Source organism: Myzus persicae, unplaced genomic scaffold, assembly GCF_001856785.1.
Source record: "Myzus persicae strain clone G006 unplaced genomic scaffold, MPER_G0061.0, whole genome shotgun sequence".
Taxonomy (NCBI): domain Eukaryota; kingdom Metazoa; phylum Arthropoda; class Insecta; order Hemiptera; family Aphididae; genus Myzus; species Myzus persicae.
Genome location: NW_019104319.1, coordinates 1 through 23,535, shown reverse-complemented (window position 1 = coordinate 23,535; position 23,535 = coordinate 1). Strand labels below are relative to the sequence as shown.

At 30.1% G+C, this 23,535-nt stretch overlaps 2 protein-coding genes across 20 annotated transcripts in view; one reads left to right on the top strand and one right to left on the bottom strand.

Annotated features, from left to right (window-relative positions):
- Positions 1-11,890, bottom strand: part of LOC111041134 (tropomyosin) — a 41,788-nt gene extending 29,898 nt beyond the window's left edge. For 9 of the 19 annotated variants that reach the window (XM_022325319.1, XM_022325314.1, XM_022325315.1 and 6 more), the window contains exons 1-2: positions 11,752-11,890; positions 11,209-11,469 (exon numbers count right to left, since the gene is read on the bottom strand). In XM_022325319.1, coding sequence (XP_022181011.1) covers positions 11,209-11,448 — 240 coding nt within the window. In that variant the 5' untranslated portion in view covers positions 11,449-11,469; positions 11,752-11,890. Of the gene's footprint in view, positions 1-2,286; positions 3,085-11,208; positions 11,470-11,751 lie in introns of those variants that run through there. The other 10 variants (XM_022325306.1, XM_022325305.1, XM_022325310.1 and 7 more) reach the window with 10 other exon arrangements.
- A 3,745-nt stretch (positions 11,891-15,635) lies between these two features.
- LOC111041137 lies at positions 15,636-20,843 on the top strand. Its single transcript, XM_022325324.1, has 2 exons — positions 15,636-15,689; positions 20,229-20,843. Exons 1-2 carry the CDS (start codon positions 15,636-15,638, stop codon positions 20,784-20,786), a joined length of 612 nt encoding a protein of 203 aa, XP_022181016.1. The 3' UTR covers positions 20,787-20,843.
- The last annotated feature ends 2,692 nt before the right edge of the window (positions 20,844-23,535 follow it).

Genomic DNA, 23,535 nt, shown 5'->3' with positions numbered 1-23,535 from the left:
TATTAAAATTTATTACAATGATAAATTTGTTTTAGCAAAGTATACAGTGTTATTTTTGTAGAGTTGTCAATTTTCCACTACCTATATTGAAATTATTTTTTATAATAATTGGACTTGATTTTATATTCACCCAGTATAAGGAAAAAATGGAGTTTATGAAAAAAACGCTACTATTTTAATTATACTACACTTCAGTACTTCATAATAACTATTATTGATGATACCAATGTACGATGGTTTTACGATCCATAGTATATAAACATGTAAGTTAAACAAAAAGTTATTTTTTTACAAAACCACACGCATTTTCGAGTTATATCCATACGCCTATATTTGACCGGTCACGCGGTTTTGTTTTCAATTGGCCACACCTACAACAGTGTTAGGCACAGGCAATGCCGTAACTCCCCTTGAAACGGTTTTAACTTAACAGAGAAAGAGAACCATAAAACACAAAAAAACGACATAAATCAATACACGTGTAACCGGTGAGTAGTAAAACACTAAAATAGTACATAATGCGAACGTGCGACCAACTAACTACACCGTATTATATAAAATAGTAAAATCCATTATTATGTGCAGACAGCCGCTGGTTTTTGTCAAGTCTTTTCAAATATAATATGATATACAAATAATAATAACTAAGGCACGTATGTAGTGGCATAAGCAATTTTTCGGAATTTTCGCTTACTAAGTACCTAATACATATTTTACGTGCGAATACGAAATGAAATCTAAAAATGTTTAATACAACATAATATAGCAAGTTTTAGTTATGTTCAGATAATTTTACTTTTTTAATACTTTTTGAAAATTTTTATAAAAATTCAATGTGCGTGATAAAATTATGGAATTGAAGATAAATAAGAAGTACAAAAAATGATTTATGCACTTATCGTCCAATGCAATAATTTTTATATTGTTTTCCATTTGTTTTTAATAATAACTATTGCAATTATCATTTAAGAAATTAATGAAGAAAATATATGATACGTCAATAAAAACAAAATGAAACTGTTTTATTTTTTAGTGCAATACAGCAATCGATTTCGATAGTTTTTTACTACTACACTATAATGAACATCCGTACCCTTATAACTTATAAGTAATAGTAGTACACCTAGGTTATGATTTAATATGGCCATACGGCAAAAGTCGTACAGCATTTATGCGGGAATAAAAAAATTAACAAAAACCGTTATTATCTCCGTCGTCGGGTTATCGATATCGCGGAATGTTAGGCGCGAGGCCGCATATTTTGGCGTATTCGCCGATTGGCATATCAGTGGCGTATTTATGACGTACCAAGGGGAGGGAAGAGGAGGGAAATAGAGAAAAAACGCACTAAAAGCACCTCCATTACAGTATGCTCAATATGACTAGTCAAATTGTTGATCATACAAGATTATCAACACGTAACAACGTCTTTATATACTCTGATCATTGAATTGCTGGCGGGGGGAGGAGGAATCAATGCCCGCCAGCACCCAGACCCTCGACCCACAAATACGCTACCCCGGACTTGTTGAATGCGCATAAACGGTATAACGATTTATCATGCATTATAATAATAATAATATTATTATGTAGGGCTCATGTATGATATGCCAACAACAAAAACGACAACGACGGGCGATGATAATCATAATAATAATAATAATAATAACTATTTAAGTATGGGGCTGCGACGAACATAACTATATAATAGCGACGGCGTTATAGCACAGCGTGTAATAACAATATCGGAAAGAACGCGAAGGTTGATGGTGCGACGGCACCAGCTGGCGGTGGCCATACGAACAGTCAGTCCCCCGGAATGCGGTGTGGGATCTGCTATTCTGCTCCGCCGTCGTCGCAGCAGCAGCAGCAGCAGTTGGGATAGTTGGCACCGCGCCTACGGTTTAATTATACGTTTAAATAATAATTGTCGGCCGAACCAGTGGTCGTTAAAGGTCGTAAACTATAATGCCGGGTAGCACCGAAAAACGGAATCGAAAATCGAACCACGGAAGGCGAATCCTCCGCCGCGGCCGGCGTTACGAGTGCGATGGCCGTGAGTGGGAGGGTGCCGGCGAGGACGGTCGGGGATCAGGAATCGGACGGACAGAATAACCGGCGCAGCGTTGAAACGTTGAGAACCCACGGTGGTTCCACGTAGGCGAGGCGGGGAGATGGTCCGTCGACGGTGGCGGCGGCGGCGGTCGGCGGTCGACGGACAGTCAGCTGCTACAAATAGAGTCGGCCGCCGCCGCCGCCACCGCGGTCACACCGCCACCGACTTACCCGTCGCAGTTGTGGCTTGAGCACGTTGTGCAGTTCGTTCCTGATGATGCTGAACTTCATGCCCGTTTCCGTGCTGAATACCGAACTGGAAAGCGCCAGTCCGGGATAGTCGGGACATCGTCGTCGTTGTCGTCGTTTCTCCCGTTCGGCGACCACCTCGGCACTCTCGCTGGGACATCGGAGCTTGGCCAGCAGTTCGGTGTCGTCGGCCACGCTGCTTCCTCCGGCGGCCGCTCCGCAGTCTTCTACGCCGTCGCCGGATTCTCGTACTCGGTATTCCTGTTGCGGCTGTGGTCCTATCACCGGCGATAATCTTGGCGTCGACGGTTGTGGCTGGGGCTGTTCCGTCACTGGCAATTTCGGCGTCGGTGGAGTCTGTGGCCGTAGCAATCGGGGTGGCGGGGACTGTGATAGTGGCAGTCGGGGTGATTGTAGCAGTCTTGGTGGTGGCGGCGGCAGTGGTTTGTAAGGGCCGGCGGTCGAGGCCGTGGCCGTCGAACCGGCCACCGTTTCAGCGCCGACCACTACACGTTGCTGTTGGTCGGGCGACCACTGCGGTCGCCTAGGGGCCCGAGGGCCTCTGTGCGGACGCCTGTCGCTCGGCCGCCTATCGCGTCCACCGCGGATGTCCATCCGTGTGGTCGTCCTTCGTCCACAACGTGGCGGTGGCGGCGTCGTCGTCGTCAACAGGAACGGCTGTGGCAGCAGCAGCGCTCTCACACGGCCGACGGAGCGTCGTGTACAGCGAACGGCAGCAGTGAACGCGCAGGAAATGCACGCGCACGACGCCGCTACGGTTCCGTGTCGTTTTGTTGGCTGGTGTTCAGAAACGTAAAACGACGCACAAGACGACGAGCGGGCGGTACCACCGTCTGGCCCGCCGCGCGTGTTGATCTCTCCGTCTTTTCCCTCTCTCCCGTACGGCGCCGCCGCGAACGGTGTGTAACGCGACCGTGTGGACTTGCTCTACTCGTGCTTTAATTAAATGAATTAATAAAACGTCGTTGCGATTGATCGACCACAGTTGTACCGGTGGCAATTATGAATAATAATAATTTTTTCGTCACATCTTCAACATAGTTGCGCTGCATAATAAAATTGTAAAATGGATTTTATAGTGTGCGACTATGTAATAGTTTTAATATTGTCATCATTTCGGGTTCGCAGAAATCACATTATGTCATAATGATATTTTTTCAATAGACGGGTGCACTCACTTCGGTTACTGATGTTGATGTAGGTACGCGAAACCGTGTCATTGATGAATTAGAGAGAGAGAGACAGACAGACAAAAAACGTAACCCGATAACGCCACTCGCGTATTACTGGCAAACGATAGATCATTCGGCGAGCGTTTAATTATAATTGTTGTTGGCAGGCTTCGACGACAGACACTTGGTGGCCGAGATAGTAATATTAAATATTATACTACCGTATTGGCGTTAATCAAATAATAATAATAGCTTTATGAATTTATAAAAATAAAAACATGATCAACGATCGGTCTTGACAGTCAACACCGTTCGGTTGGAATTTCGACTTCGGAGTCGGAAACCGTCATAAATTATTATTATTATACAGGAACTTTAATTGTTATTGCATTGGATCATGTTACGTTCATAAACTATTTTGTTGTTTAAATTTTTTACTTCGATTAGATTACAGAATATTGTGTGCACTAAAATTCTGTAGTTATATGAAGGTCAAATGCACAATGTCTAAATTTTTACACCGAATATAATCAACTTTAGTACAAAACCGTGTGGGTATCAGGTACTATTAATAGTAGCCATTATCAAGTTCTCAGGTTTTATTTTCATATAATTGAAATTTTTTTAATATTCACGTTTTTACACAAAATACGAATGCCTACCTGCATAATATAGTTACCTATTTATAATATAAAATATGAAATAATAACATTACCTACCGAGTTATCGTTATACTTAGTTATATGTATTTTGTTCAATGGTAATTGATAACAATATATAACATTTAATAAAAAAACAATTATTGACAAGTCAATACCCCAAACTAACAGTTTATTATCCAAGGTTTTTAATTCAAATTTGCACCTGTTGACCTGTGTATATAGATTTAAGTACAAAAGTGGAAAACATTTTTATAAGATCTACGAAAAACCATAACTTAAATGCACGATCATAACTCATAAAATCATAATGGGGCATTCCTGTAAAATTAATATTATTGGCTTATTATAATGGTTTTAGATTATTAAGTACCTTTTTAAATATTATAATGGGAATTTTCTCCTTGCTCCTAATCAATGATCGCTCATTTTGTAGTCGTGTGGCTGTACGTCTGTACAAGTACCAATATATAGATTATTTATACACATAATAATTATGTAGACTTAAAAATATAATACTACAATTTTATTGATTATTATTTTATTATGAGCTTAGGTGAGCGAAAAATCGAGACGGCCCAACAACAGTCATTGTATATCCCGTATAATTCACGTATGAGTAGTGTACTAGTGTCGAAGTATCAAGAACTGAGTCATTACATGATATGCCTATAGGGTGACTAAAATATTAATTTAGTATGTCCTAGAACAGTTATAAAATATAGTTTATACGTATTATACGATTTTACAATGACGTGTTGTACATCCGTATGACTGTTTATCGTATATGTAGGTAGTACGTATACGATTCACGATTTTTAACAATACATAGGCGTATAGATTTTATCCTTATTTTATGCTTGTATATACTGGTATTAGCTCACTACTCACTAAAATTCAAAATATTTATCATCAGTCGTGTACACAGATATTTTAAATGGGAGGGATAATACAAAAAAATATATGTTTATGTACAATACCGAAATGTTTTTTGAATTGTATTAATTTGTATACATCTATAATAATACATCTAGCAAAAAAAATATCAAGAGGGGAGTTTTAACACCCGGAACCCCCATGTGTACGGCACTACAGTGTATCATAGTTTAAATATTGTAAATTATTATTTCAAAAACATGATGAAAAATGTATTATATTATTATAGTTTTTAGTTAAAATGAAAGAAATTATTATAAAGCGGATGGATAAATATTTTAAAGTTTAAAAAAATACCATTGACTAAAAATAATTATATAGATATTAATAAATAAATAAAATTGGCTATTAATTATTACTTTTTAGTTAGTTATTACTTATTGCCAATAATTAATAACTAACAACTATCTATACGATTTTTAGCAATTTTAAAATTTTAATAGTATGATATATCCTTATGACCTGTATGGCTGTATTATATTAAACTTTGTTGTGTATTAAAGTAGACGTAAAGATATGAAAACTAATAATAAACGCAAAATTGGAAAGTAAATCGATTTCCTAGTAGGTATGACCAAAATACTACAATATGATGGTAGGTATTTGACAAACGAAAATAACCGTATTTAGTTATCTATATTCATTACGCATTGTATAATAATTAAAAGTGAAGTACTCAAGTGTTATCGATTATAGATGTATAAATATTATAGTTTATGTTTCAAACGTTAGTGATGAACTTATCTATCAAGCCTGAGCAAATTAGTGCAGTGTCTAATTAGTTATAATAAGAATATTAAAAAAAAAAATAATTCTAGCTAGGTAATTATACATTTAAGTTTCTTAAAAATTATTTGAAATATAGTAACAAGTATATAATAAGGTATGTAAAAAACAAATCCTATATATTTCATTTATTAATTTTATATATTAACAAAATGATTTATTGAATTTTTAAATTGTTGTCAAATGTAGTCAATTTTAAAAATAACTTTTTAGATTTTTGAAAATAACTTGTTAAATTTTTTGATAATTTTGTGGAAAATTCAACTAGTAGAATGACTCCGTTACCACCTATATACAATTTAAATTATAAATAAAGTAACTATTTAGTGGCGCAACTATAGTTCAAATCTTGGGGATGCTACAATTTATTATGAATCATTCACATTTTATTTTTTTATTATATTAAAATATAAAGTAGTAAACATAATTCCTTATCGATAGTAGCAAATGTGTTCAATATTTCGTTTGGTCCAAGAACAATTTCATTAGCTAGGTCTATAATTGGTCTTCAAATGGAAATGTAATAAATTGTTTGATTGAGTTCTTTTTTGTATTGACACTTTAAAAATTGTATTTCATTTAAACGACATTTAATATGAACAATGAACATAGAATCTATCTAACCTGGATGGGAATCGTTCAATAATATGTAATTTTTTCACAAAACAAATAATTGTCAAACAGTAGGAATAGTAGAATACTAGAATATATGTTTCAACTGTCGTCACTGAAAAACAACATGAAATTATTATTACTGTAATGACAGAGTAACTATTCGTACAGCCCTAGGCATTGAATAGACAATTTTTATTTTATGTATTTTAGGTAATAACTAATAATCAAATATGATAAAAAACCAAACCAATAAAATCATTTAGAATAATTAATTATGCTTGTACTACAGAACGGCGAATAAGTTCTATATATAAGCTATAATCTAGGTACCTACATGTTTATTGGTTTCATATTATTAAGTAAACGATAATTGTACTTTCATTGTAGTATTGTACTTCAGTGTCTATTATCTGTATTCAGTTTATGTTTAATAGCTAGGTTTATCAGTATATTACAAAATGATTATATTTTGTTATTACAATGTATAAATAATTAAGATCAAAAATTAAAAACCAATAAATAGTGATTATAATTAATACACAACTTATCGGACATGTTAGTAAGATGTATTGCGTCTTTGTAATAATTCAGGCGCCCACTAATCAAAATGTGCATTTATTTTTAATTTGTATACCTATCTTTCTATCTTTCGGGATGTTTTATTCCCATTAGCAGTGGACAGAATCGTATAAGGTTATAAACATCTTTCTGTAGTATGCAATAAGATTACATTGAAATATACAAAATTATATGTACTTACACTAATATAGAAAAAATTATACAAATTTCAAATTTAAACATCATAATAATGTAAGTTATAATTAATTTATAATGTGATGTGATGGCGGTGTATATACTGTACTACGTCGTATAGTTATATAAGAATTGATCGTTATTTAGCCAAAGCTAGTTATGTCGAACTGAAATAATGAATAAAATAGGGCTTAAAATATAATTTGTGATGTATGCTACTTATGAAAAGGGTGAACCTAAATTCACTTGTATTATTGTTTGTTTTTGTTTATTTGTATTAGGTATGAACCCAAATATTTTTTGTAAAACCTAATTCGTTTTATGTAGGTTTATATAGTTGAGTATTTAGTTGTATACTTGTATTCCTATTTCCTAACCCTAATAGATGAAATGTTATTGTCGACTATGGGGGTTACTGGTTAATACTTAAATTACTATTCATATCTAATAATATTCTAGCATTATTGTTTTATCATGAAGCATAAGCAATTTCATATTACAAATAGAATGAATATAGATTATTTTAAAATTTAAGAACTTGTAATACATATTGAAATATTTGGCAGCATAATATAATGTATAACTACAATATAGTGTATTTCAACTCTTATTTTAAAATTAAAGTTGATGTATGGAAGTTTAATATTTAAAAAGGGTAATATTATAATGTATGAAACTAATATGTAATATTTAAGATGTATTATGGACCTAATCAATAATAAGATACCAATAGAATTTTGGTTATATCATTTATTTTATATTTATAATTTATATTATATTATATGAAACATGTTTAAGCATACCACAGTAATATTATTTAATATTTTTCAAATGGATTGTATTATTTTAATGTACTCCTTACTTCACATACATATAATTATATAAACCTGATATTTTAATATTATATAATATAATAGTCCACAACTATAAAAAATGCCACAATATATTTTATTAAATATTGTGCCAATAACCTATCATCATGTTTGAGTATCAGCTACACAAATTTGCTGATGGATACTATAATAATATAAGCTGTAAGCCTGTACATAAGCTATAAACTATAACGATTCGACGAAGTTTGAGTAAAAATTATTCACATATCCAGGTGATGACGAAATATATAAATAATAAATATACAACATATACAGACACCTTCATCACATAATTGATGTGAGTCCCTAACATTTTACTGTATATAAAAATATAGTTAACAAACAAAACATTAAACTATAAATTTATATTACAAATGTGAAAATGTTTTCTATTTAAATTTCAAACGATATAATTGTTCAATAATTATTATTTAAGTCCCCCAACTACACATTCAAAAACTATCTATTTTATATTTTTGATAAGTACTCAATAGTGAATACTAATATTAATACCTACTTTGACAATAAATGTTAAAAAGTATAACTAATTCCTAAATTAAACTCACTTTAGTCGATAAAGATTGCTCTCATATTATGTAGAGTGCAGAATGTGGTGCATCATTATGTTAAAAATAAACATGAGATAATTATTTGAAAAATTATTTTGTCCTGAGCTCAGTCAACTAAAAAATGGTCAAGATTTGCTAAGAACGATCAATTTAATATTCCTTTGTAATATCCCATTTATTTTTCACACTTATATAGTGATATTATATAAGGTTTTTTGATCATTTTTATAATCTTACTATTATAGTTTTCATCAAAATAAAAAGAGTTACAAATAGTTTATCATAACTCACAAAGCACTAGTATTCAAAATTCAGTAGACAAAAAACGTTCAAAAATGTATAATAATTAGTTTAAAAAATAACTTAATTAATTAAAAGAGCGTGAGATAATGATTAAGATATAGGGTTTTATATTTTGCTGAACATTTTATGAAAAGTATCTACTTAATGATATTAATAATTTTTGAAATTATAATAAATAAGCTATACATTTTTAATTTTCATAATATATTTTCGTTTCAATGATTGAACAATAAACATAGTTTTTACATATGTTATTTTATAAATTATAGCTCCTTTTAATATCAACAATAATATCGTTATTTAACGAAGTATTGGGTTACATATTGTGAGCCCGGAGACATCTGTTATATATGCGAATCGAGCGTCGGTCCGTATTTGGCACAGTGTAACATAAATACCAGTTCTATTCTTGAACCACGCGGAGGGCCTCTAATTTTAGAATAGCCTAAACCAACACTGGTCTTTGCACACTGCGCTAACAAATTTGAAATTTTAAGACCAATAAAACATTCTTTTTTAATAATATTTTTTATAAAAATAATTTTTAGAATAATCAATATTATTCGGGTAAAAAATCTATTATTACAGCTAAAACGTTAGTTGTATATTATTACCATTTATCTCTTAATGTAATACATTTTGTCCAGTTGCAGGATAAATATTTAAAATAATATACTTTGGCAGCTATCCAAATGTATTATTATAATATTCCCTGAAGAGAGAATATAAATTACAGCCAGGGCCCAGGCACAAAATAGGATTTTTTTTGCAGCTATCAAATTGTATTCTCATACGTATGGTTATTATACACCTAATGAGTATTTATCTGACCGGAAATATTTATGACGCATATTGTACAATGAACGTGACTATTTGATATGTTTATATATACTAACTTAATATTGCGTAATATTTCTGCAAACTAAAATCAAATTAATAATAAAAAGAAAGGTAGTGCGAATTGCAGTAGAATTACATATCACAGAACCTTGCGAAAAACGTGACAACACTTTGAAATCTAAGTAAATGTACTACCGTACTGTCAACGTTAATATTCAACTCTTGAGATAGCAAGATACTATTCTACGTGTTTATGATTGGATGATATAGTATAAATAATTTGAAATTTTAAAATATAGATTTAATTAATTAATTACTTAAAATGTTGAATACTTGGATGGTTGGATATTTACAAATATTATGTGTTCATAAAAGATAAACTACCTATATACTATTAAGATATTTCATTTTAAGTGTTTGTTTTTTTTTGTATGTCTAATGGATCAACTGGAAAAAATATTTAATGGTTGTCTGCACCATTGATGACGGTATTCGATAAAACGCATACCTACAAACGATTTACAAATTTCGTTGGTATGTGACAATAGAACCCAGAACCAGAATGTCGTTTAGTTGCTTCTTAGTCATTGTATATATTTTGTACACGGAGTATAAAATAAGTTTTACGTAGGTATACATAATATTTTTCTTATTTTTACGAGACAGCATATTTTTTTAAAAATCCTATAGTATGTACCATTTTATTAACTTGATACACTTTCCACTTAATGAATAAATCAGTTTAAAGTTAAGTATTAAATAATAATCATTTAATGATAGAAATTATACCACAATGATGATCATTGTGGTATAATGTTAAAACAAGTACCTATACAACTCGCACGTCTTTAAGTCATAATATTGTTATTGTTATTAGGTAACTAGACAAACCGATGACTTTGTGTTAAGGTCAGCATATTTTGAGCATTTTTTACACACCGTGTATAGTAAGAACTGGAATTTTATTCGAAATAATAAACCATCAATTAGGCTAATTTTGTATAAGTTTTTTTTTGTTTTAGTTATAATAAGAACTTGTAGAAACTATAAGAACTATTTTCAAATTAAACGAATTATGAAGTAAAGAAAAACCATTAAGTTATTTGGAATAGTATAAAAATAACATGCTATGCGAATTATAATATCTTATAATTATACAATATTTTGTGCAATGAAATAAGTGTCTTATTTGGAATGTATGGCCTAGATAACAATATTTTTTCATAGTATAGTAAATATTTAAATTAAAGATAAAATATACGAATCCATACCATTTAAATGTAATCCTAAATTGCAGGTATAGAAAAAAAACTAGAAGTTTTTTGATTGATATAGTGATGTATGGTAAGAGATACAATAATAATTACAATATACTCACATTTTGCAAAGCCTTGTCCTTCTCTTCAAGTTTGGCACTAACTGTCATAAGCTGTTCTTGGGTTTGGTCAAGCTCATTTTCAATTGTTTGAATCTTTTTTTGTAAGGCTCTTGCCTCTTCTTCAGCCTTTTCGGCTCTTAAATTAGCATCACGAGCTTGTTGTTCGCATAATAAGGCCCTGTCCATAGCATTGTCCTTCTCCAGCTTCATCGCCTGCATTTTCTTCTTGATCGCGTCCATTTTTGATGTTTTTTTGAGCGACTGAAATTTCAAACAATTAATTAAATACTGGATTATATTTTAAAATATTCTTCTGTGTATTTTACATAAATCAAATTAGTAGATACCTAGTAGAAGTATTTTTTTATAGGTTTTTTAAAATACTTTTACTATTTCAACCTTACAAATCGTATTAGTTATATTAATACAAGTTATTAAGTTATTATCAACAACAGTTTTTCAATTTAAGTATACAAAAAAAACCAAGTCATTTTTAAAGTTGATAAAAAAAACTAAAATATATGTAATAAGAAAAATTCTTACCTAGTCACAAAATATAATAATAATTACACAAAAACGATATTAACTTAACACCCGTAAGCACACGCGTTAGCACTGAACTTGCGTCGACTAGCAACCAGACATGTAGCAGTAGACCCCCAGTACGGTTAGTGACAGAGTGGGGGAATAATGAAGACGATCAGCTTTCTTTTGGCCTCAACGAACAGTAGTAGGGAGAGGGACAGGCTTCTGTCTATTTTTGGGATGTCCTAAAATCTCACTCGGAGACACAAATTATTTATTACTCCAGACCTGGATGACATAATACCATATCCATATGGGTATGTATGACATACTTAAATAGAAAATTGCATCGCTCATGTCATACATAAATAATTAATGAATATTCACATTGATTAATAAATTATCTAAGTAATTATATTTATTAAATTAATATATTCTATCATTGTTATTATGGTATTGTTATTCAGTTAATTGGTACCTAAGATTATGTTTAAAAAAAATTGGTAGTTAGTGAACATAATATTTTTATAAGTCACCTAGAACATATATATACCTATACAAGAATTTGTGGTTGAGGAAAAACAAAGAGCTAAGTAGATTTGTGTACGGTTAAGATTTTTCCCACTCTCGCGGTATACATTATTATTGTTATTACATGCAACGTTAGAAGCGTTTCAAAACCACATTTACGTGGTTGCATTTTACGGGTTTTAATAATGTAGTTATTTAATCCAAAATAAAACGGGTACTTGAGGTCAATTGAGTTTATTTCTGAAACACGATTAAACGGAAACAAAATCAATTGGAATAATTGTTTATTAATCATGCTGTTATAAATTATAATGTTATATAAGCACCTACTTATATTAGGTATACATTACTTACACTCATTTTCAAGGCCGTATTTAGATATTTATTTGAAGGGAAGGGTCCAAAATATATATTTATTTATAATTTTAGTCAATTTCAAGTATTGACATTTGGTAAAAAATTTGATAAAAACAAGATTTATTATTCTTTTAATAGGGAGTCAAAGGATCACTCAGATACGCCCTTACTATATCCCATCTGGTATGTATTATGTAGTTATGTAGTGGTTACCTATATAATTTCATGAATTGTAATAGGTACTTATTTTAAACTTTTGAGTTTTGACTGCTGTTTTTTGCAGTATTTAGGGTGATATAAGTTCAAAATATTCTATAATGTATAGGTACCTTACAGAGTGCCGACCACAATTTGTTGAAATTTGTAGGTATACAGAGTGAATGTTTATAGTATATAATATGTACAGCCGTATAGGTATAGACGTATAGTATACCTATTGTAGAAATGCTTTATTAATAAATCATTCCATATAAGGCCATAAAATGCATGTATTACAAACAAAAACGACATGCGTGTAATATTGAATCCGTTTAAATGATAGTCGTCACTCGTTGTTTTGATTATTAATGTAAAAATTGATACACTTTGTACATGAGTACCTAACTACCTAGGTACATTTAAAATTGGTAAATATTCTCATTATGTACTTTGTATCTTGTCGAATTATCTCATCATACCTGTTGTATCTTTATTATTGGGACCTTCGAAAAAAAATTTTATTCGAAACTGTCCAGAGAAAAAATGTATACAAAAATAAATAAATATAAATAATTTTTAGCATTTGATTAATAGGTAGGAATATATTCTTGCTATAATCGCTTACTGTTTAGTTTTTAAAAATTGACAACGAACATTAAAACGAATAAACTTAGTTATGTCCCAATTCGGCATTCACAATATCTGTCTTAAATGTTATTTAATTGTTACGTTGAATGTTATTTGATTAGGTATATCCCAAATTAATTTAAGCCATGATAGCTATTTTATTGTTAAGAATTGCGTGTTACAGAAAATTGCTGTATGCCACTAAATAATTATTGATGTACCAAATACATCACGTACTCATGTATCATATTAAGTACTGACGTATTTTATATTGTAATGCAAATATAATGTAATACCATTTTACCTACTAACAAATAACAATACGTACAATGCATATTAATCGGTAGAGTTGGTGTTTAGGTACATAATAAATAACAACTTACTAACCACACAGTTGTGATATTTGGACAATTATCTAAGATCCTTAATAATTATAAGTATACTGTATAAATGAACTCATAACTCATAATGAGTATAATACACTAGAGCAAAAAGCATTTTTAAGTATAATTATGTGTACTTGTTTTATATACAGAGTGATTCGTTAAGCTTGCTCACCCCCTCTTTGTACCTTATAAATTATAATACAGTTGTTCAAAATCTGATTTTTGGAATTTTCATGTATACCTATACTTAAAGACTATGTTTGTAAATTATTGGGGTTTTTCGTAATACTTAAGGAAAGTCCTGTGGAGGAACAAATTTCATTTTTTTAAAGAGACCCCTATTTTTAACATCAAATTATTTAGTGGATAATTTTTCTAAACATTTGACGCATCAAAATCAAAATACGGATATACAGTATTTGAGTTTATTAGTTTTGTGAACTTACTACTAATGAATAAGGATAATACTATAATAGGTCGATGATAATGAGTTTGGAAGATATGAGGGCTACAATGTCTTAAACATTTTAGGAATTCATATTAATCCATAAATATTTATAATCTGTAAAAATGGTCACTACAGACTTAAGGTGAACCATTATTTTAGGGCTTAAAATCTTAGGGTCAACTATTAGTGGTCTCATTTTAAAATCAGACTTTTATAGAAGCTATAGTACAAGCAACTTCATGAATTTGAAAATATGGTCTTTAAGTATATTTAAAAGTTCCAAAATCAGAATCTGAAAAAATTTATTTTAAAATGAAACAATAGCCTGAGAATGCTTGGTGAATAATCTAGCTGTATATTTTATATTTATCTTATTTTTATAGTTATAAATTATTATAGGTACCTGCTTTATCAATAGTAAATTGCTTTTCAATCAAATCAAAAAGAATATATTCTAATAGTTATATATATTTGTAAAATACCTACTTACCAAAGAACTAAAGCAGCTGATGGAGATTTTTTAGAAATTTCCATTAAATGGAAATTATACAAAAAAACTTAATGAGACAGTTCTGTGGTATTGATAATGCCAAATAACACCTTGAAGGCTACTGTAAACGTGAGTCATCGTGTTGCCGGGTTTGAGACCATAAATGGTTACGAAACTGCACATAATATTGTTGTTGGTTGTAGACAACTATCACCGGCCGGCGCATATGTTTACCGAGATTTGGATTCTCATCTGGCAACTGGAGCGACAGGTACATAATTTACGGTCTTTTTGACGTACGACCTATATATTTATTGATATTTTTTTCTTTACTTTAAGTATAAAAAAAATACCATAAGAAGGTTATTTCATTATACATCTTATATATGTATTATGAATTATGATGGCAAGCAGTGTAATGTACCTTACACTGAAATGGCTATTGAGTATTATGTATACAGTATAGTGTATACATATAGGCTTACCAGCTGTTGACAAACAACAACAATTTATTTTTCGATGACGACATTCAAGAAAAAAATTGATGAATACTATTGATTGTCCAACTGTAAATGAAAATTTCAAATAATTAGATGTTGGTATGATGGATGTGAAACTAAGTTGAAATTTAAAGCAAGTTATTTAAACATGAATAAATTGAAATATTAAGAATGAAACAACTAATTTTAGTTTGTTATAACTTATAAAGTTATAAGTGTTGGTAATTTTTATAATGTTATGTGTTCGTTAAAAAAAACAGTTAAAAATTGTATAAAAATACATTTTCTTTAACGAAATAGAACAAAGATACATAAATAAGAAATTTATAATTTGTAGGTAGAGATAAGTACGAGAATTAAGGAATATGATGGGAATGATGGGAACAATTGTTCCAAATGTAAGGGGTGCAACTGTGCAAGTGAGTCCACTTTGCCTACCCTCGTCGGTGCAACTAGAGGTTTGCAAAGGGTCTTTATAGTTAGAACCCCCAAATTCTAATTTAGCACCCCTTGTTTTTTAGGTGTAACTATTATTATTACTATAGTAAAATACTATAAATTTTATGTTTTTAAATTATGAAGAAATTACAGAACAAAAACCAAAACCATTATTAGTCATTATATTAATTTGTTTGTTATACAATATGATAACATATTCCTATAATTGATATGGATGATAAACATAACTATATAAAGAATAGAAAACAAAAATTACGAAAAATGGATGCTTACGAGTAATTTTTAGCCAATAGGTCACATCAAAAATCCCTAAATAGATTACGTATGCTATGGTCGACTGTCTATTATACTGTAAATCCCTCATAAGTTATATCTTTAAAATTCTAATATACGAATAAAAATAGTATTATACACATATATATACATATTGTTTTTATCATTAATATGAATGCTCTGTGAGGCATTTATAATTATAGTTCCTTGGGTTTTAAAGATCTAGTTTCACCCTAGTGGCAGCCCCTGAGTACCTACAGTGATCCTACATCTAAATTGTTTTAGATAATGGTACTTATTCCAATTTATTAGAAGTCCAAAATTAATGAGTAGTTTCTTACTTATTAAAATGTTTGTATTAAAGATAATAGTCCTTAAAGCTGGTTTTACATAAATATAGGTAGACGCAAAATTGGATCTAGTATTTATTATACTTGGGCAATTTTTACAAATTATTAATATTGATAGATTAATAATGACTACAATTTTCAAATCACTATTGTATTCATATTTTTTCGGAGGCAGGCAAGGCATGGGCACACTTGTGATGTTGAATATAATTTTAATGTGTGCTAAACTAATTAATAATAATTAATTTGTTCTTAAAATATTGATATTTTAATAAGGACACTCAAAGTTGTGCTGCAGATGTGCTCTTTATGATGAATTATTAGTTATTACTTCAAGGACTAAGCGAATAATATATGGATATATACCTACGATATAATGTTTACACGTAGTACTTATAGGCCTTACCTATACATATACCAGCTATATAAATGTATTATTGGTATATTATTTGAATAGTAAAAGGATGTCACAGGACGTTATATTTTAGTTATTTTAGATACAAAAGATATAAAATATTAATTATTATATATTTTTCCCCCTCCTAAAAAAATGACTACAATTTATTCCACGATTTTATATTAGCTAGGTGAAAACTGTATAATACCTAAAGAAATATAAAGGCTTGAAAAGTACTGAAAAAGTATAAATATGGCATAATCATAGAAAAAAATTTTAAGATGAAAATCATATTTTAAGTATAGAATATAAACGAGTCTTGGGAGCGTATACTATATAATATATATTAAAATGAGCTTTGCCCGTATGAACGAACATATTTTGTGGGTCAATCTATTTTAAAATTTAATTCAATGTATAATTAACGTTGATACGTGTATTTAAATATAAACTTTTAAATGCGTATGATATAATATTATTATATACTAAAATTCTGTTAGTATATATAATACAAAGTGATTCAATATTTCCTGGCATGCTCACTCCCGTTTAATCCTCAATCCTTTAAATAATTTATTTATATTAAAATTAAAATTTTTCTATTTTATTTTATAGTTTTTATATTTCTAATTAGGTGCCTACTATTATTTGTTATATGCTATATAAAAATTCAGAAGGGTTTTTTGACAATAAAAACCAACATTTTTTTAATGAAAACCTAATATCTTTACTTTGAATTGTTAAGCAGATAATTTTTTTGCAAATGTTGTTGTAAATCGTAATTGTATAATATTCTTTCTGAACTATTAAACTTTTTTACAAAAGATAATAGTTCATGATAATAAGTTTAAATTATGAAGGCTACAATTATGATAAAAAAATAATTAAAATAGGTACCTACTACCTGCAATTAAGTTTTACGTGGTTTATCAACAATAACAAAGCAAGCAATTAAGATAGGTAAATTCTGATTTCAATAACACGTTAAGTATAAAAATACCAACTTTTCAAAAAAAAAGTGGTTAAGTGGATATCACTCTGCCGTATTGTAGGTTACAAATGGGTCACTACAATGGATGGTTTTAAATTTGAATTCAATGATATATAGAATCGTTAATCTCGAAAAACAATTCTGTGAGAAGACGGTCTGTAAGACTTAATATTACTTAGTAATTTAGTATATTCGATGAAATTATTGCGATTAAAGTATATTATTTTACTATTAAGAATTAGTTCTATAATAGATTAAATTCATTTTTGCAAAAAAAAAAAAATGATACATTTGAAAAGTCATTGTGTGTATAAGTACCCAAGAATAATATTTTTAAATTTCAACGAAATAACTTAAATCATTATTCTTGAGTCTTGATTATTATTTAAAAATATTATGTAATTTCGTCGAAATTTGAACTTAAATAACCAGAAAAGATGCTGTTGAAGAAAATCGAAGCACTTCAATTGCCCCAAAAAATGATGACAGACATACAAAAAAACACATCATTGTAAAATCAATACATTCATCGCTTCGCTCAGAATCTAAATGTTTCCAAAAAATGTAAATTCTTAGTAATTTATTTTATAGTCCAGGGCCTGCAAATATCATAATAACATTCTGAATATGATTATGATTTATGACGTTATATTTTGACAAACAACGATTGCAATTTTTAATGAAAAACGATAAACAAAAATGATTAAATATCACAAAACAAAACATAATGATGCACTAATAATTGCGATGTTGAAGTATAATATAATTTTGTGTTCAGAATTATTCAATGTCAAAATGTTGGTATACTACTCTACTCTGTAGTACCGAGGTTCAACCATCAAACATACCAACTTCTTTAATATACAACAGGAATTAGAAAACCGATATCAAATATTAATAAAATTAAAAATAATAAAATATTCGCTGCTAACATTGCAAATATTATGTTGGAAAAAATTATTGTAAATTACTTACTGGATTATTAGAAAAATGTTGAGCAAAATAATGTTTTAGTTCTAAATAACGATAAACTCAACAATTCTAAAACATTTTTATTGTAAATCACATAAAATGATTTTTTTTCAAATGCAAGCCCTGTCTTCAACTCAAAAACACGATTTTTCCAAAAATCGAGCATCTTGTAGATTTTTGACCATAACTTACAAATTAAGTTTGAGCAATTCTTTTTTTATGCACCACAATTCAGTTTTGAGTGGTTTATTGACAATAACATAAAAAGTAAGAACACGCTTCAGAAAAAAGTAAAGAATCAAACTAGGTATATTCGTCCCTAAAGCCTTAATGCGTACATCGCTACATACATAATTATTAACAGAAACGGCCTTCTCAGCGCTCCTAGCGGACAATGCCGTCAAATTACGACGCCGAGTGACAACACCATAGACCTCATACCTAGGTAGTTTAGTATTGTTTTATGGTATAAGGTCTATGGACTACACCAGGATGTAAATAATACGGTGTAGTTCATTGAAAAGATCGTCCCCGTTCAACCGTCTTTAGTGGATTCGTCGTCGACAATGTTTCCGATTTCCCGCCATATGCGGTAACATAAATCTTTGCCGACTACAATGTCAGGAACATATTATGTTGCTCACAAATATTTCTTGGTGTGAACCCGGCTTTAGATCATAAACTATTTATTATACTATGATCTAAGTAGATCTTCTATAAACCCATTGTAGTCACTTAGCGTCGAAAAGTGAGTCGTAATTTGACGGTATTTAATGTGGGTATTGTCCGCTAGGAGCGCTAAGAAGGCCGATTTAAAAAAATTTCTATGTGGATAATAATATAATATACGCATTTAAACTTACTTTAAGAATGAATGCAATTTTTTGGAATTGTTAGTATTTTTATGCTCAACACTTAAGTGAAATCAGAATTTATCTACCTTACTTACTTACTTTTAATTTTATTGTTAATAAATCACGTAAAACTTGATTTTAAGTTTATTAACAATACAAAAAAAAAGTAGGTAATCAAGCTGAGTAAATTCTGATTTCACCAACACGTTGAGCATAAAAATACCAACAATTCATGAAATGAAAATTCCGAAAATTGTAAATTCTTAGTATTTAAAACTCAAAAACACGATATTTCCAAAAATCGAGCATTTTGAAGTTTCACCTATTCTGTTGTAGGTATTGTGTACACCGTAAGTCAACTGCATGCCGAAATTCCACCAAATAAACATCGAATTCTTGCTTACAATATTTTTTTATGATCTATGTCTATGATGTAGTGTTATCTAGCCCAACATTTAAGATAGTACTATATACTACTATCTTAAATTGTGATCCAGCTGTAGACATGCCTGCTTAGTTATATAGTTTTAACTCTTGATATAGAATTATGACTTAATAGTCCTCTAACCCAGTACTTCTTTTTAGTTTTTATTCTATGATCTAGAACTCCAGGGCTCATTTTACAATTATAATATTATATCCTTATTCTTATTCCTTAGTAGATTTCAGAATGCAGAGGTAAGTTTGGAAATATCTATTCAGGCGTACACAATGAAACCGACTATGATCGGGTATATAAACGCAATGATTTAAAAAATATTTTAGTTTTACAGGCATTATATTATTGTATTTTAATTTTTTGTTTTACCTATCATAGTGTGCAAGACAATGAAAATGAAGAATCTATTATCGTAAAATTTGTGAAAGACTTTTTTGAAATCTTAGACAAAAATCGTCATATAGTTCATACATTGTTCCCTGAAGATGGGACATGTATTATGCTTGGCCACCGTATGACTGGCCATTCAGCAATTACACGAGCAATGTTATCAATGGCCACCACAATTCATCAACTATTCAGTATCGATATTTTAACTCTCGATATGCAGTTACCTGATAAAGTTCAAATGTTCCAAGTGCTGTGTGCAGGTGATGTCAAATTTGGAAATGATGGAGAGATACACGGCTTCACTGCTACTTTTTTAGTATATTTTTTAAGGCCCAATGTTTTGAATGTAGTATCGTTTAACGAACGATGTCAATGGCCTAAATTGTCCTAGTGTTAAGTTAATAAACAAATTTAAAAAATAGCAAAAACGTATAAAAAATGTTTTTTATTTCATAATTCGCTTAATGACTATTTTGTTTCATAAAAAAAAAAGTATTGAATAAAAATAGTATTAAGCATATTTTGTATGTACAGACACTTCATATAATATAATAATAAATGTATAATTTAAAAAAAAAATAGTGTGCTAAACATAAAAAAGTTTCTGTAAATAATTTAGTCGTGGTAAAATAATTAGTTAAATAATAAACTACCTATAATGAATGGTTTAAGAAAATGCATTTTTACTAAGTAACTTAATATACATAAATACAAAAAAATTAATTAAATAATAACAAAAATTAACTAGATGTTTAAGAAATTGGTAATTATAAATAAATTAACTTGTTATTGGAATAAATAAATATTTCATAAAAATTTACTTTTTAGAATTCATAATACAATAAATAAATTTTAAACTACAAATAAACTTTTATCTAGTACCCATATAAATAATAATAATGAAGGGGGATGAGGTGACCGAGTGGTCTGACGCGTCCGCTGCGACGCAGCCGGTCGCGGTTCGATCCTCGGCTACCGGGCGGCATTTTTCTCCGGACAAGTCGCGGTGACCGGAGAACAAGTGCTGCCATCCCCCACCCCCGGGGCATGGCAGAAACCTACGGGTGCCCCATTCGAAATTCTGCCTGGCAGAAAAAGCTACTGGGAATTTTGAGATTAACTTTTCTATGAGAAAGTATGTCGATGTCAAAAATTGGAGCATTTTTACTACCTTAAATTTTGAAGGCATAAAAAAACATATTACCATAAATACAATAATACATTCATCCTGCTAAACTCAGAAACTTAAACATTTATTTACTCAAGTTTCATTTTTCACAACGATAACATAGGTACTGTCTGTAAATTATAGCATAGGGCTTTAGCGCATAAACTGTAAAATAATGTATAATAATGGTATCAATGTACTGACATAAATCATTTTCTTAAAAATAATACAGACAATAAGTATACAGCAGGATATTTACTATATTTATCATTGGCAATATAAAATAATTTTAAATACATATTTAAATATTTATAAATGAATTACATTTTTTTCCAAAACAAAAATAGAATTATAGTTTACGAGGCTTATTAATATTTTAGTAAACAATTGAACAAGTAATTTATTTTTGGGGGACTAAGCCATTGAAATTACTATCAAAAAGTAATTTTGTTATAATTGTATTAATTTAAATAAAATATAATGAAATTACTGCAGTATTACTGCAAAAGTAGGTAATTTTGTTACAGTAATTTGTAATGTGTTTTACGTTACCACCCAACACTGACACACTGTTAATGCTGCTTAATAGTACCATATGATAAAAAAATAAATTATTGGTATTACAAATAATCACAATTTAGTATTCAGTCAGTACAATACAGCCTTCACAATCTATACCATCATGACATAATCAAAACAAAAAAAAAACCATCTATTTATAATACTATATTTTGTAAGTAATTGATTCTAGATCTTCATTTTAAATTATTAAAGATCTAGATTATTTTAGATTTCAAATTTCAAATTTCAATCGCAGCCCTTCTGCTATTCAACATATTTATTGCGCACCAGCCTACTTCCACTAATACCTTTGTCGCAGAATACGCTGACAACCAAGCGATTATTTCAACTCATGAAAATCCATTCACAGCTTCAAACATGCTCCAATCCCAACCTCACTCTAATTGAAACCTGGTGTATGAGTTGGAAAGTAACAATTAAGGAATCTAAAAACTGCCACATAACGTTCACACTTAAACAAGGCCTATGTCCTCAAATCACTTTCAACAACATCCAAATTTCCACCTCACTTAAAATAAAATAACTTGGTGTTAACTTCGATAAAAAATTAAGCTAAACTCTCGCCTTCGTTCCCTTAACTACTCCTTAAACTCTAGATCCAAACTCTCAATCAGTACAAAGCTAATGCTTTACAAAAGCGTACTAAAACCTATTTGGACTTATTGAGGTTCAAATTTGGGTTTCAGCAAAAAAATCCAACATTGATAAAATACAAGTTGTCCAAAATAAATCTTTTCGTTTAATTGCAAAAGCGCCTTTCTTTGTCTCGAACCACACCCTACACAATGACTTAAAACTACTAACAGTGCCGGCGCTAGGGGAGGACAAATGGGACATTTGTCCAGGGCCCCGCGCTTGTTAAATGGCCCCTCGATTTTTATTTATCATCTTATTACCGCAAGACACATTGACATTTTACATAATTACATTAAAAAATTATAAATCTATAAATGTATTAATCTATTCTAGTATTCTACACATCACACAATATGTATTATATTAATATTATTCCTATCACCAGTTATTTGGAAAATGATATTTAAATCTAGCTAAAAAAAAAAAACCAAGCTTAATTTTAACAAGAAAGTAAATCGTTATCGATACGACGAAAGATATTGTCTGATTAATTTGTTTTTTATTACCTTTTATGTTGTGGACTGTATAATTAATTAAAATGCATAGGCTGAAAGTATAATTGTGTGTTTTATTAGACAAATAACTATAAAAATATTACGCGGCGAATGTCAGCATATGTTTACTGCGTCGTGGTTGACGGAAACCGAAGAACTAACTCGTATTATGTATTATTACAAATAATATATATTGAGAAGCACGACATTATAATGTTATCGCTATTGGTTATCGATATTAGCTATCGCTTTTCCCAACA

Excerpts from the sequence above, each read along its gene's own strand:
- LOC111041137 (XM_022325324.1), top strand. The coding sequence starts at position 15,636 with ATGATGGGAATGATGGGAACAATTGTTCCAAATGTAAGGGGTGCAACT. Across the intron at positions 15,690-20,228 it reads TAAGGGGTGCAACTGTGCAA|ATTTCAGAATGCAGAGGTAA; the intron begins GTGAGTCCACTT and ends ATTCCTTAGTAG.